General features: G+C 47.4%; 1 protein-coding gene across 2 annotated transcripts in view; it reads left to right on the top strand.

The window, feature by feature from the left end:
* tmem71 (transmembrane protein 71) overlaps positions 1–11,435 on the top strand; it is a 114,111-nt gene extending 102,676 nt beyond the window's left edge. For both annotated transcript variants that reach the window (XM_072468111.1, XM_072468110.1), the window contains one exon: positions 8,431–11,435. In XM_072468111.1, coding sequence (XP_072324212.1) covers positions 8,431–8,437 — 7 coding nt within the window. In that variant the 3' untranslated portion in view covers positions 8,438–11,435. The remainder of the gene's footprint in view (positions 1–8,430) is intronic.
* The last annotated feature ends 3,976 nt before the right edge of the window (positions 11,436–15,411 follow it).

The following is a 15,411-nucleotide window of genomic DNA, read 5'->3' on the forward strand; positions in this document are numbered from 1 at the left end:
ACACTTGTGTGACACGAATGTAACTTGCTAGTTGTCAGCCCAAGCCTGGATATTGACCAGGTCTTGAGGCATTTGGACTTGGACTGCTTCATTATCTGAGGAGTCGCAAATGGTGCTGAACATTGTGCAGTTATCTGCAAACGTCCCCACTTCTGACTTTATTCAAAAAAAAAAAATTTACAGTTCCCAATTCATTTTTTCTAATTAAGCGGCAATTTAGAGTGGCTAATCCACTTACATAGAACATAGAACAGTACAGCACAGAACAGGCCCTTTGGCCCTCGATGTTGTGCCGAGCTTTGTCCGAAACCAAGATCAAGCTATCCCACTCCCTGTCATTCTGGTGTGCTCCATGTGCCTATCCAATAACCGCTTGAAAGTTCCTAAAGTGTCCGACTCCACTATCACAGCAGGCAGTCCATTCCACACTCTATAGAACCTACCTCGGACATCCCTCCTATATCTCCCACCCCAAACCTTATGGTTATGCCCCCTTTGTAACAGCTACATCCACCCGAGGAAATAGTCTCTGAACGTCCACTCTATCTATCCCCCTCATCATCTTATAAACCTCTATTAAGTTGCCACTCATCCTCCTTCGCTCCAATGAGAAAAGCCCTAGCTCCCTCAACCTTTCCTCATAATTCCTACCCTCCAATCCAGGCAGCATCCTGGTAAATCTCCTTTGCACCCTTTCCAATACTTCCACATCCTTCCTATAATGAGGTGATCAGAACTGCACACAATACTCCAAATGTGGTCTCACCAGGGTACTGTACAGTTGCAGCATAACCCCACGGCTCTTAAAGTCAAGCCCCCTGTTAATAAACACTAACACACTATAGGCCTTCTTCAGGGCTCTATCCACTTGAGTGGCAACCTTCAGAGACCATGGACATGATCTCTCTGTTCCTCCACATTTCTCAGAACCCTGCCATTGACCCTGTAATCCACATTCAAATTTGTCCTATCAAAATGAATCACCTCGCACTTATCAGAGTTAAACTCCATCTGTCATTTTTCGGCCCAGCTCTGCATCCTATCAATGTCTCTTTGAGCCCTCCACCTCATCCACTACTCCACCAATCTTGGTGTCATCAGCAAATTTACTGACCCACCCTTCAGCCTCCTCCTCCAAGTCATTTATAAAAATCACAAATAGCAGAGGACCCAGCACTGATCCCTGTGGTACACCGCTGGTAACTGGTCTCCAGTCTGAAAATTTTCCAACTACCACCACCCTCTGTCTTCTATGTGATAGCCAGTTACTAATCCAATTGGCCAAATTTCCCTCTATCCTACACCTCCTTACTTTCTTCATGAGCTGACCATGGGGAACCTTACCAAACGTCTTACTGACATCCAGGTATACGACATCAACTGCTCTACCTTCATCTACACACTTAGTTACCTACTCAAAGAATTCAATCAAATTTGTGAGGCAAGACTTACCCTTTACAAATCTGTGTTGACTATCCCGGATTAAGCTGCATCTTTCCAAATGGTCATTAATCCTATCCCTCAGTACCCTTTCCATTAACTTACCGACCACCGAAGTAAGACTAACCGGCCTATAATTACCAGGGTCATTCCTATTCCCTTTCTTGAACAGAGGAACAACATTTGCCACTCTCCAGTCCTCTGGCACTATCCCCGTGGACAATAAGGACCCAAAGATCAAAGTCAAAGGTTCTGCAATCTCATCCCTTGCCTCCCAAAGAATCCTAGGATATATCCCATCTGGCCCAGGGGACTTGTCGACCCTCAGGTTTTTCAAAATTGCTAATACATCTTCCTTCAGAACATCTGCCTCCTCCAGCCTACCCGCCTGTATTACACTCTCATCCTCAAAAACATAGCCCCTCTCCTTGGTGAACACTGAAGAAAGGTATTCATTCAACACCTCTCCTATTTCTTCAGACTCCATGCACAAGTTCCCACTACTTTCCTTGACTGGCCCTAACCTCACCCTGGTCATTCTTTTATTTCTCACAGAAGAGTAAAAAGCCTTGAGGTTTTTCTTGATCCAACCTGCCAAGGACCTCTCATGCCCCCTCCTAGCTCTCCTAAGCCCTTTTTTTAGCTCATTCCTTGCTATCTTGTAACTCTCAAGCGACCCAACTGAACCTTGTTTTTTCATCCTTACATACGCTTCTTTTTTCCTCTTGCCAAGACATTCAACCTCTTTTGTGAACCATGGTTCCCTCACACGGCCATTTCCGCCCTGCCTGACAGGGACATACCTATCAAGGACACGCAGTATTTGTTCCTTGAACAAGCTCCCACTTTTAATTTGTGCCTTTCCCTGACAGTTTCTGTTCCCATCTTATGCTCCTTAATTCTTGCCTAATCGCATCATAATTACCCCTCCCCCAATTATAAACCTTGCCCTGTCATATGGCCCTATCCCTCTCCATTGCAATAGTGAAAGACACAGAATTGTAGTCACTATCTCCAAAGTGCTCTCCCACAAACAAATCTAACACTTGGCCCGGTTCATTACCCAGTACCAAACCCAATGTGGCCCCACCTCTTGTCGGCCTATCCACATATTGTGTCAGGAAACCCTCCTGCACACACTGTACAAAAACTGCCCCATCCGAACTGTTCGACCTATAGATGTTCCAATCAATATTTGGAAAGTTAAAGTCACCCATGACAACTACCCTGAGACCTCCACACCTATCCATAATCTGCTTTGCAATTTCTTCCTCCACATATTTATTACTATTTGGGGGCCTATAGAAAACTCCTAACAACGTGACCGCTCCTTTCTTATTTCTAACTTCAGCCCATATTACCTCAGTCGGCAGATCCCCCTCAAACTGTCTTTCTGCAGCCGTTAAACTATCCTTGATTAACAATGCTACTCCTCCACCTCTTTTACCACCTTCCCTACTCTTACTAAAACATCTATACCCCGGAACTTCCAACAACCATATGTCCCTGTTCTAACCGTGAGCGGGTTTCTCCTGTACCCGGCGGGGCGGGGGGTCCCGGCAGGACGGAGTGGCATGAACCACTCCGGCGTCGGGCTGCCCAAAAGGTGCGGAATCCTCCGCACCTTCAGGGGCTAGGCCCACCCCGGAGTGGTTAGCGCCCCACCAGCCGGCGGGATAGGGGCCTGGTGTCGCGGCAACCGACGCCGAAGGGCCTCCGCCGGCCGGCGCGAGTCGCCCTTTGCGCGGGAGTGCCAGCGCGTGCTGGCGTCATCCCCACGCATGCGCACAGAGATTCGCTTCCACATCGGCGATCGCGAAGGACTACAACGGCCGATGCGGAAGGAATAGAGTGCCCCCACGGCACAGGCCCGCCCGTGGATCAGTGGGCCCCACCGCGGGCCAGGCCACCGTGGGGGTACCTCCCGGGCAAGAACCCCCCGCGACCCCCCAGGAACCCCGGAGCCCGCGCACGCCACCAGGTCCCGCCGGTAAGGTACCAACTCTGATTTACGCCGATGGGACCAGCTACAGGCGGGCGGGTCTTTGGCCCATCGCGGCCGGAGAATTCGGGCAGCCCCGGCGCCCATTCGTCGAGGCGGGCGGCGTGACTCACGCCGGGTCGGTTTTTGGGGGGCGGGAGAATTGGGAGGACGGCGGGGGCGGGATTCACCCTGACTGTTTAAAAAAGGAGGTCAGCAGAAAGCGGGTAATTATAGGCCGGTAAGCTTAACTTCGGTTGTAGGGAAAGTGCTGGAATCTATCATTAAGGAGGAAATAGCGGGGCACCTGGAGGGAAATTGTCCCATTGGGCAGACGCAGCATGGGTTCACAAAGGGTAGGTCGTGTCTGACTAATTTGGTAGAATTTTTTGAGGACGTTACCAGTGCAGTAGATAACGGGGAGCCAATGGATGTGGTATATCTGGATTTCCAGAAAGCTTTTGACAAGGTGCCACACAAAAGGTTGCTGCATAAACTAAAGATGCATGGCATTGAGGGTAAAGTGGTAGCATGGGTAGAGGATTGGTTAACTAACAGAAAGCAGAGAGTGGGGATAAATGGGTGTTTCTCTGGTTGGCAACCTGTAACTAGTGGGGTCCCTCAAGGATCAGTGTTGGGCCCGCAGTTGTTCACAATTTACATAGACGATTTGGAGTTGGGGACCAAGTGCAATGTGTCAAAGTTTGCAGACGACACTAAGATGAGTGGTAAAGCAAAAAGTGCAGAGGATACCGCAAGTCTGCAGAAGGATTTGGATAGGTTAGGTGAATGGGCTAGGGTCTGGCAGATGGAATTCAATGTTGCCAAGTGTGAGGCTATCCATTTTGGGAGGAATAACAGCAGAATGGATTATTATTTAAACGGTAAGATGTTAAAACATGCTGCTGTGCAGAGGGACCTGGGTGTGCTGGTGCACCAGTCGCAAAAGGTTGGTGTGCAGGTGCAACAGGTCATTAAGAAGGCTAATCGAGTTTTGTCTTTCATTGCTAGAGGGATGGAGTTCAAGACTCGTGAGTTAATGCTGCAATTGTATAAGGTGTTGGTGAGGCCGCATCTGGAGTATTGTGTTCAGTTTTGATCTCCTTTCCTGAGAAAGGACATATTGGCACTGGAGGGAGTGCAGAGGAGATTCACTCGGTTGATGCCAGAGTTGAGGGGATTAGATTATGATGAGAGGTTGAGTAGACTGGGACTGTACTCATTGGAGTTTAGAAGGATGCGGGGGGGATCTTATTGAGTCATATAAAATTATGAAGGGAATAGATAGGATAGATGCGGGCAGGTTGTTTCCACTGGTCGGGGAAAGCAGAACTAGGGGGCATAGCCTCAAAATAAGGGGAGGTAGATTTAGGACGGAGTGTAGGAGGAACTTCTTCACCCAAAGGGTTGTGAATCTCTGGAATTCCTTGCCCAGTGAGGCAGTTGAGGCTCCTTCTTTAAACGTTTTTAAGAAAAAGATAGATGCCTTTCTAAAGAATAAGGGGATTCGGGGATATGGTGTACGGACTGGAGAGTGGAGCTGAGTCCACAAAGATCAGCCATGATCTCATTAAATGGCGGAGCAGGCTCGAGGGGCCAAATGGCCTACTCCTGTTCCTAGTTCTTATGTTCTTATGACCCCCGGTGATTCTCACACCCAGCGGGGGGTCTGAGAATCCCACCCTATGTCTCCGTAATGGCCCAAGTACCAATCCACGCTCCAAGTTCACCTACCTTATTCCGGATGCTCCTTGCATTAAAGTAGACACACTTCAACCCACCTTCCTGCCTGTCGGTACACTCCTGCGACCTTGATCCCCTCCTCAGTTCAGTACCTCACTACTCTCAACACTGGCTTCTGGACTACAGCTTGTTTTCCCATCCCCCTGACAAATTAGTTTGGACGCTGCACATCTTTGGATTGTGGGGGCAAAACCCACGGAGAATGTGCAAACTCCACACAGGCAGTGACCCAGATCCAGGATCGAACCTGGGACCTCGGCACCGTGAGGCAGTAATGCTAATCACTGCGCCACTGTGCTGCCTAGCACGTCTGACTTTATAATGGAAGGGAGGTCATTGATGAAGCAGCAGAAGATGTTTGGGCCTTGAACACTACCCTGAGGAACTCCTGCAGTGATGTCCTGAAGAGGAGATGATTGGTTTCCACCCACCGCAACCATCTTCCTTTGTGCCAGGAAAGACTCCAACCAGCGGAGAGTTTTCCCCTGATTCCAATTGACTCAGGTTAGCTAAGGCTCCTTGATGCCATACTCAGTGAAATGCTGCCTTGATGTCAAGGGCTGTCACTCTTAGCTCACTTCGGGGTGACACTGTGGCACAGTGGTTAGTGTCGAGGATCCGTGTTTGATCCCGATCCCGGGTCATTGCCCGTGTGGAGTTTGCACATTCTCCCCATCTCTACGTGGGTCTCACCCCCACAACCCAAAAAGATGTGCACGGTAGGCGGATTGGCCCTTAATTGGAAAAAAAAAATTGGATACTCTAAATTTATTTTTTTTAAACTCTCACCTCACCTTTGGCTTTCAACTCTTTTATCCATGACTGAACCAGGCTATAATGAGGTCAGGAGCTGAGTGAACCTGGCAGAACCCAAACTAAGCGTCCAAAATCTTTGGATCCTCACTGTCTTCAGGTGATGTCCCGGAGGACTGGAGAATAGCCAATGTTGGTCCTCTGTTTAAGAAGGGTAGCAAGGATAATCCAGGGAACTAAAGGCCGGTGAGCCTTACGTCAGTGATAGGGAAATTACTGGAGAGAATTCTTCGAGACAGAATCTACTCCCATTTGGAAGCAAATGGACGTATTAGTGAGAGGCAGCATGGTTTTGTGAAGGGGAGGTCGTGTCTCACTAACTTGACAGAATTTTTCGAAGAGGTCACAAAGATGATTGATGCAGGTAGGGCAGTGGATGTTGTCTATATGGACTTCAGTAAGGCCTTTGACAAGGTCCTTCATGGTAGAATAGTACAAAAGGTGAAGTCACACGGGATCAGGGGTGAGCTGGCAAGGTGGATACAGAACTGGCTAGGTCATAGAAGGCAGAGAGTAGCAATGGAAGGATGCTTTTCTAATTGGAGGGCTGTGCCCATTGGTGTTCCGCAGGGATCAGCGCTGGGACGTTTGCTGTTTGTAGTATATATAAATGATTTGGAGGAAAATGTAACTGGTCTGATTAGTAAGTTTGCAGACGACACAAAGGTTGGTGGAATTGCGGACAGCGATGAGGACTGTCAGAGGATACAGCAGGATTTAGATTGTTTGGAGACTTGGGCGGAGAGATGGCAGATGGTGTTTAATCCGGACAAATGTGAGGTAATGCATTTTGGAAGGTCTAATGCAGGTAGGGAATATACAGTGAATGGTAGAACCCTCAAGAGTATTGAAAGTCAGAGAGATCTAGGTGTACAGGTCCACAGGTCACTGAAAGGGGCAATACAGGTGGAGAAGGCAGTCAAGAAGGTATACGGCATGCTTGCCTTCATTGGCCGGGGCACTGAGTATAAGAATTGGCAAGTCATGTTGCAGCTGTATAGAACCTTAGTTAGGCCACACTTGGGAGTATGGTGTTCAAGTTTGGTCACCACACTACCAGAAGGATGTGGAGGCTTTAGAGAGGGTGCAGAAGAGATTTACCAGAATGTTGCCTGGTATGGAGGGCATTAGCTATGAGGAGCGGTTGAATAAACTCGGTTTGTTCTCACTGGAATGACGGAGGTTGAGGGGCGACCTGATAGAGGTCTACAAAATTATGAGGGGCATAGACAGAGTGGATAGTCAGAGGCTTTTCCCCAGGGTAGACGAGTCAATTACTAGGGGGCATAGGTTTAGAGTAGATGTACGAGGCAAGCTTTTTACACAGAGGGTAGTGGGTGCCTGGAACTCGCTGCCGGAGGAGGTGGTGGAAGCGGGGATGATATGACATTTAAGGGGCATCTTGACAAATACATGAATAGGATGGGAATAGAGGGATACAGACCCAGGAAGTGCAGAAGATTGTAGTTTAGTCGGGCAGTATGGTCGGCACGGGCTTGGAGGGCCGAAGGGCCTGTTCCTGTGCTGTACTTTTCTTTGTTCTTTGTTCTTTGTTTGGAGAGTCAGTCCAAACATTATGGGCTCTTTTGAATGGCCTCCTTCTGTGCTGTAACAATTCTGTGATTCTGTAAGTCTGGGTCACATATATTGGTTTGGTCACCATGTATTCAGTGTCACCCAGGCCACCCACATAAAACTGCTGCCTGTTGCAGTGATGGAAATCGGTGTCACAATACCTATTTCATGCCATTTTGTCGAATTGGTTCACGGCTGACCACAGCATGCTCCGTGCATACTGCCGTCAATCTTCTCAGGTGAAAAGCAGTCCAACAAGCAGGTTTTAAGTGAGGCCTCTAGAGGCTGTCAGCAATATGGGCGGCACGGTAGCACATTGGTTCGCACTGTTGCTTCATAGATCCAGGGTCCCAGGTTCGATTCAAAGGCTTGGGTCACCCTTTGTGCGGAGTCTGCACGTTCTCCCTGTGTCTGTGTGGGTTTCCTCCGGGCGCTCCAGTTTCCTCCCACAAGTCCTGAAAGACGTGCTGTTAGGTCATTTGCAGGTTAGGTGGGGTTACAGGGATCGGGAGGGTGGGAGTGGGCCTAGATAGGCTGCTCTTTCAGAGGGCTGGTGCAGACTTGATGGGCCAAATGGCCTCCTTCTGTGCTGTAGGAATTCTATGGTTACTGTATGGAAACCCATGACTGCTTGGTCAAACCTTACAGCTATTAAGTAACTTCTGTCAAAATATCTGCTCAGCATTGTCTATAATTAATGGGGGAGGGCTGCCAAGTTGAGGCTTGACTACGTATTATCAAATCAGATTTCAGATGGGATGTGACCGAGTGATTTTTTTGTTTCTATTCCTAACAGGAACTGACGGTCTGTAGGTTTTACTATAGTGCAAAGGTTGTAAATTATATGGTTATAACTGTTCTATTTTTGCCTGAAACAGAATTTGAAGCTCACTTTTATGTCAGCTGCTTCAAGAGAACACTGATGAAGAAATTGGAAAAATCTTGGCAACAGCGAATCAATGGGGAACAAGCTGACATTTCTTTCTTTTTTGGTCTTCAGCAAAGCTTTGAAATGTTCTTCAACTCACAAGTCTCGAGAAAAACCACAAAGCTAAATAAATTCTTACATTATATATGTAAGTAAGAAAAATGTCAAAGATACTTCAATATAAGGAACTATTTCTTCTTACCCCAAATCTAAGATTCAAAGGATCTTTTTTGAAAATATTTTTATTCAAGAAATTTTCCATTTTACAACATACACAAAAAAATCTTTATATAAGTTTTAAGAGAGCTAATTTGGTGGGGGGGAAAGGCGTTACCATTTCCTTTGACGGGCATTCATTTAAGGTACTTAGGAGTGCAGGTCGCAGGATTGGGCTCGGCTTCGGAAATTAATATTTACGAATCTGGTGGGTAGGGTTAAGGTTGACCTACAGAGGTGGGATAGCCTCCCTCTGTCCTTGGCAGGCTGAGTGCAGTCCATGAAGATAAACATTCTGCCACAGGTTCTGTTCTTATTCCAAAGCTTGATCTGTTTTTTTTTTTGCCTAAAGTGCTTTTTGCAGGGGATAGAGACTGATTTTGTCCTTTATTTGGGCGGGTAAAGTTTCTACGATTCGACAACCTGCAAAGGGACCAGCAATCTGTGGGCCTGGCATTGCCGAGCCTGATCTTCTATTATTGGGCGGTAAATGCGGAGAAGGTGTTGGGCTGGTGTGGGGATCAGGACGCAGTTTGAGTGAGGATGGAATCAGGTTTGTGTAGGGGTTGGGGCTGCTGACACTGGCGATGATCCCACTTCTGTTCTTTCCAGGGAAATATTCAGGGAACCCGGTGCTGCATTGAAAATATGGCGGCAATTCTGGCAGCATTTTAAATTAGGCGGGAGGTCGAAGCAGGCGCTGATTTCTGATAAGCGCATGTTTGAGCCGGCAAGATTTTCGAGGCTGGGTGGAAAAGGGGGTGAAAGGCAAGGGGGGACCTGTTTCTGGAGAGGTGGTTTGCGAGCCCGGAGGAGTTATCAGAGAAGTTTGGGCTTCCACAGGCGGATAACTTTAGATATCTGCAGGTGAGGGACTTTGCAAGGAAGGTCTTCCCATTGTTTCCGGTAGCGCCACCAGCCTCGTTGTTGGAAAGGGTTCTGTCGTCATGGGGATGGATTAGGGGAGAACCTCGGGATTTTACCGGAGGATAATGATGGAGGAAACTGCATGCCTGGTGGGGACTAAGGCCAAGTGGGAGGAGAAGCTGGGGTGGAATTAGATGAGGGGTGTGTTGAGAGGCTTTGCGTAAGGTGAGCACTTCTTCATTGTGTGTGAGATTGGGGCTGATACAGTTGAAGGTGGTACACTGGGCGCACTTAACTAGGGTTAGGATGAGTCGGTTGCTTGAGGGGGTGGAAGATAAGTGAGCGCTGTGGGAGGTGCCTGGCAAATCATGTGCATATGTTCTGGGCATGTCGTGTTTGGATTTTCTTCTTCAGAACTATGTCGGATACTCGTAAAATGGAATTTGAGTCCAGTCCCCTGGTACCCATATTCGGGGTGTCAGATCTGCCGGAGCTGCAGATGGGTGCGGGGGTGAATGTCTGAGCCTTCACCTCACAGATTGCTTGCAGGCGGGTGCTGTTGGAGTGGAGATCAGCTTCTCCACACAATGCTTAAGGGGCGCAATTTGCCCAAGTCTGAAGGGCTTAACTGCCAGACACAGGGAATAATCTATTAGACTGGTCATCATCAATCTTTGTGCCACGGAAGTGTCTGTCCAGACAGCATTGTTCACAGTAATCACACATACTTCTTGTTTTCCTGCTGACGAGATCTCCATCATTTTGTGTGTCACTACCACCATCCTATATGGGACAGATAAAGGCTGATGCAACAGCTCATTAATGGGCATTTGTGAGGTACAGTGGCAACTTTTTTTCTATTGGTGTCTTTTGAGTTAATTTCGCAATGTAACAAGGTGAGTTTAGAAATTCACAACTTTTGGGTTACTACGACAACATCCTAATGAACATACAACCTGCTAACTGATTAACTCTTTGAATCCGGTGAATGTTAAAAAAGGAATTTCTTTATCTATTGTAAGGTCTATTTCAAGTATATGTAAATACAAAATATTACCATGTTACTGATCAGCAAATGAGTGTTTGTCTTGATAGTTATTTGCATTTGTTTCTCTTTTCCCTTTATAAAAAAATCAAATAATTTTTTAAAAAAATTTAGAGTACCCAATTCATTTTCTCCAATTAAGGGTCAATTTAGCGTGGCCAATCCACCTAGCCTGCACATCTTTGGGTTGTGGGGGCGAGACCCATGCAGACATGGGGAGAATGTGCTAACTCCACACGGACAGTGACCTGGAGCCGGATCAAACCTGGGACCTCGGCGCCGTGAGGCAGGAGGGCTAACCCACTGCGCCACCATGCTGCCCTTATATAAATCAAATATTATCTCATTCAAATCTACACATTAATGGGCGGCACTGTGGCACAGTGGTTTGCACTGCTGCCTCACGGGGCCATGGACCCGGGTTCGATCCCGGCCCCAGGTCACTGTCCGTGGCGTTTGCACATTCCCCCCGGGTTTGCGTGAGTCTCACCCCCAAAATCCAAAAAGGCGTGCAGGGTAAGTGGATTGGTTACGCCAAATTGTCCCTTCATTTGAAAAAAAAGAATCAGATACTCTAAATTTTTTTTTTTTAAATCTTCACATTCACATTAATTCCGTTGAGTCCTTATCCCACCTGTTACAGCAGAATAGATTTACCACTTCTTATAATCCAGCTTCAATTTTTCAAAACTTCATTTAAAATTGATTTACTTCCTGTTCTTACAATAAAGATTTATAAGAATTTCTGTGAAACTGCATTATGAACAGACTCGAGAAGTATTGAATGTATTAGAAACGTACAAATAAAGAATTTTGAACTGCTGCAATGAGCCTTAGTGTTATTGTAAAAATCAAAGTCTTGTAAAGTTCTGTAAGAATGTAATGGGTTATGGAATAAAGGCCCAGAAATGAAGTTACGTTACAGATCAGCCATGATCTCATGGAATGGCAGAACGGACTTGAGTGTTTGAATGGCCTACTCTTGTTTCTTTTATACTTTCACAAAAATAATGAAACATCCGAGAGCACTTCACGGAACCATTATAAAGCAAAATTTAACACAGAACCACTGTCGTACGGTGAACCCAGGGAGTATGGGCTGCAGCAGGAGAGGAAGGGAAAGGGTTAAACTGACAGCCTGGCTGTAGTATTGTATTCACACTCACTGTGGGCAGACAACTAATTACCACATCCCAGGCAGCACTAACACAGTTGCACCCCAGGTGAGGTCTTTCCAAGAAAATCAATATAGCTCAACAAGGCTCCACAATGTCTGGAGGAGACATTGTGCCTCTGGAAACTAATCAAGTATCAGGGAATGGGGACAATTAACCATAAGACATAGGAGCGGAAGTAAGGCCATTCGGCCCATCGAGTCCACTCCACCATTCAATCATGGCTGATTTCAATTCCATTTACCCGCTCTCTTTCCATAGCCCTTAATTCCTCGAGAAATCAAGAATTTATCAACTTCTGTCTTAAAGACACTCAACGTCCCGGCCTCCACCGCCCTTTGTGGCAATGAATTCCACAGACCCACCACTCTCTGGCTGAAGAAATTTCTCCTCATCTCTGTTCTAAAGTGACTCCCTTTTATTCTAAGGCTGTGCCCCCGGGTTAACACACCATCAAAATTGTTCTGGGGTGCATGTGTCGCGTGACTGGGGGTGGGGGTGGGGGGGTGCTCCGTAGGTATAATCTAATTTTACTAGTTTTGTGGGGAGGGTGAAGGCAGACTTGGCAAGGTGGGACGGTCCTTCTCTGTCGCTGGCAGGTCGGGGGCAGCCGATTAAAATGAATCTGTTGCCGGAGTTTTTGTTTATATTTAACCAAAAACGTTTTTTAAGGAGGTGGGGAAGATGATTACCTCGTTTATTTGGGTGGGTCGGGGAGAAGGTGGCTAGCATTAGGAAGGTACTTCTGCAGAGAGGGCGGCAAGCAGGGAGATTAGGCCTCCCAAATCTATTATCATATTACTGGGTGACGAATGCTGTGAGGAGCTCGGTCAGAGGGGGAGAGTACCAGTCGGTTAGAATGGAGGAGAGTCTGTGCAGGGAGTCGGGGCTGAGGGCATTGGCAACAGTGCCGCTCCTGCTTGCCCGGGTAAATATTTGGGGAGTCCGGAGGTGGTGGCGATGTTGAAGATCTGGGTGTAGTTGAGGGGTCAAGAGAGAAGTCAATTAGGGGGAATCATAGGTTTGAGCCATAGGAAGTGGGATGGGAGATTTTGGAGATGGGGAGAGAGGGGAGTTAGGGTATTAAGGGATTTGTTTCTGGGGGGCCGTTTTGCGAGGCTGGAGGAGTTGGGGAAGAAATATGGATTGGGGCAGAGGGAGGTATTTAGATATCCGCAGTTCGGGGATTTTACCAGGAAGGAGGTTCAGAGCTTCCCGATAGTGCGGCCTATTGTTGGAGGAGGTGTTGACGGCAGGAAAAATGAAGGGGGGGGGGGTGGTATCGGCAATTTATGGGAAAATTCTGGTGGAGGACAAGGTACCTTTGGAGGGGATTAAAGCGAAGTGGGAGGAAGAGTTGGGGGAGGGCATGGAAAATGGGGTTGTGATGTGAGGTGCCCTGGAGGGTGAATGCCTCAACCTCGTGCGCGAAGTTGGGGATAATACAGTTGAAGGTGGTATATAGGGAGCACCTCACGAGGGCGAGGATGAGCCGACTCTTTGAGGGGGTGGAGGATGTGTGTGAGCATTGTGGGAGGAACTCCGCAAACATGTTTTGGTCCTGCCCAAAACTGGAGGGTATTGGACAAAGAACAAAACAGCACAGAAACAGGCCCTTCGGCCCTCCAAGCCGACACTGGTCACGTGTCCTATCTAGACCAACTGCCTGTATCCTATACCCGCTCTGTTCATGTGCCTATCCAGATAAGTCTTATCTGCCTCAACCACCTCACTTGGTAGTGCATTCCAGGCCACCACCACCCTCTATGTAAAAAAACTTGCCCTGCACATCTCCACTGAGCCTTTCCCCCCTCACCTTGAACTTGTACCCGTTGTAATTGTACTTTCTAGGGGTGGCACATGGTGCAGTGGTTAGCATTGCTGCCTACGGCACTGAGGACCCGGGTTCGAATCTCAGCCCTTGGTCACTGTCCATGTGGAGTTTGCACATTCTCCCTGTGCCTGCGTGGGTCTCACCCCAGCAACCCAAAGATGTGCAGGGTAGGTGAATTGGCCACTCTAAATTGCCCCTTAATTGGAAAAGAAATAATTGGGTACTCTAAATTTGTTTATTTTTTTAAAAGAATTTTAATAAATGGTAATTTCCGCCCTGGGAAAAAACCTCCAACTGTTCACCCTATCTATACCCCTAATAATTTTATAAACATCTATCAGATCGCTCCTCAGCCTCCGTCTCTCTAGGGAGAACAATCCCAGTTTATTCAATCTCTCCTCATAGCTAATACCCTCCATACCAGGCAACATCCTGGTAAACCTTTTCTATACTCTCCCCAAAGCATCCATGTCCTTCTGGTCGTGCGGTGACCAGAATTGGACACAGTATTCCAAATGTGGCCCAACCAACGTTATATATAACTGGAACATAGTTTTCAAGCTTTTATACACGATACCCCGTCCGATGAAGGCAAGCATGCCATATGCTTTCTTTACCACTGTTGTTCTTTCTTTTACTTTGTCTTTTCTGTGGTTCTGTTCCAATTACGGCAATCAATGAGTTTGCCCTTCTTTCTGTGTTATCTATGTCCTAATGCTTAGAGTCGCCAGGTATGAATTGATACCACCACAAGTTTCAATCGGCTATCGGTCAAAGAGCCAAACACCAGTTAGTTAGTTCAAGATCAAGGGTACTTTGTTTACACACAGTTAGTCATGCAACATAAACACTGCTAGTTAACTACACCTATCGACTCAGACAACCTGTACTTAACTTCGGGCACACGGCTTAGGTCAGAAAACTGTGGACGCTGTTCGATTCTGGATCTCTCGGGTTCAAAGGAGTAACTGCTGCTCAGCTGGGCTCATCCGTCTGGTAGCGGGCGTTGAACTTGGACTTGCTTCTGGTGTTGCTGCAATTGGCGATGGCCGTGACCAGGGTACCAAGACCAAGAGAGAGCGAACATATGGCGAACTCTTCTTCTTATACTCGGGGGTTTTCGTGCTCTTTTGGGCGGTCCTTCGATTTGGGCCTTACTAATTGGGTGGTCCCTGATCACTCCGTTTGATTCCTTAGCCAATACGTGGGCGGGGATCTTGATGGCTGGGCGTGTCCCAAGCGGTCACTAACCCCGTTGTTTGCGTTTCCCTTGAACAGGGAGTGGCACCGAAATGTCTGGGACTGTCCCGGTTGCTTGAGTACCAGTCCTTTGTTTTGGTGAAGATGGGCCATCAAATGCTAATCGGCCCCATTAAAATACTAATTGGACTGAGTTTCGATACCGTCTGGACTTCTTGCTGACAAATATGCATTTCAGGCTCTGACCCTGCCTGAGTCTTGGCTTGTCCATTTTACCCGCCAGGCTTTGCGAGTTTCTCTGTACCTAGTTGGAAGTGGCCACCCCAGATGGCTACATTCCGTCCTCTTGATCCTCAACGCGAAGCGTGAAGGATCACAATACTGGGTCTTCTTTGTTCTCTGAAATGCCGGGTACCCTTAACCAAGGACAGGTTCTACTCTACTCTGTCCTATGGGTCCAAAACATTGACCTGATTTTCCCTAAGCAACACATATCTAAGAATTTCTAAGGGGCCATTTAACATTCAGTAAAAGGGGAACCTCTAACTGTCTCTAACTAGACTACACTCATGCTGCTATTTAACAATCAAAGAA

The sequence above is a fragment of the Scyliorhinus torazame genome, chromosome 11, assembly GCF_047496885.1.
Source record: "Scyliorhinus torazame isolate Kashiwa2021f chromosome 11, sScyTor2.1, whole genome shotgun sequence".
NCBI lineage: Eukaryota > Metazoa > Chordata > Chondrichthyes > Carcharhiniformes > Scyliorhinidae > Scyliorhinus > Scyliorhinus torazame.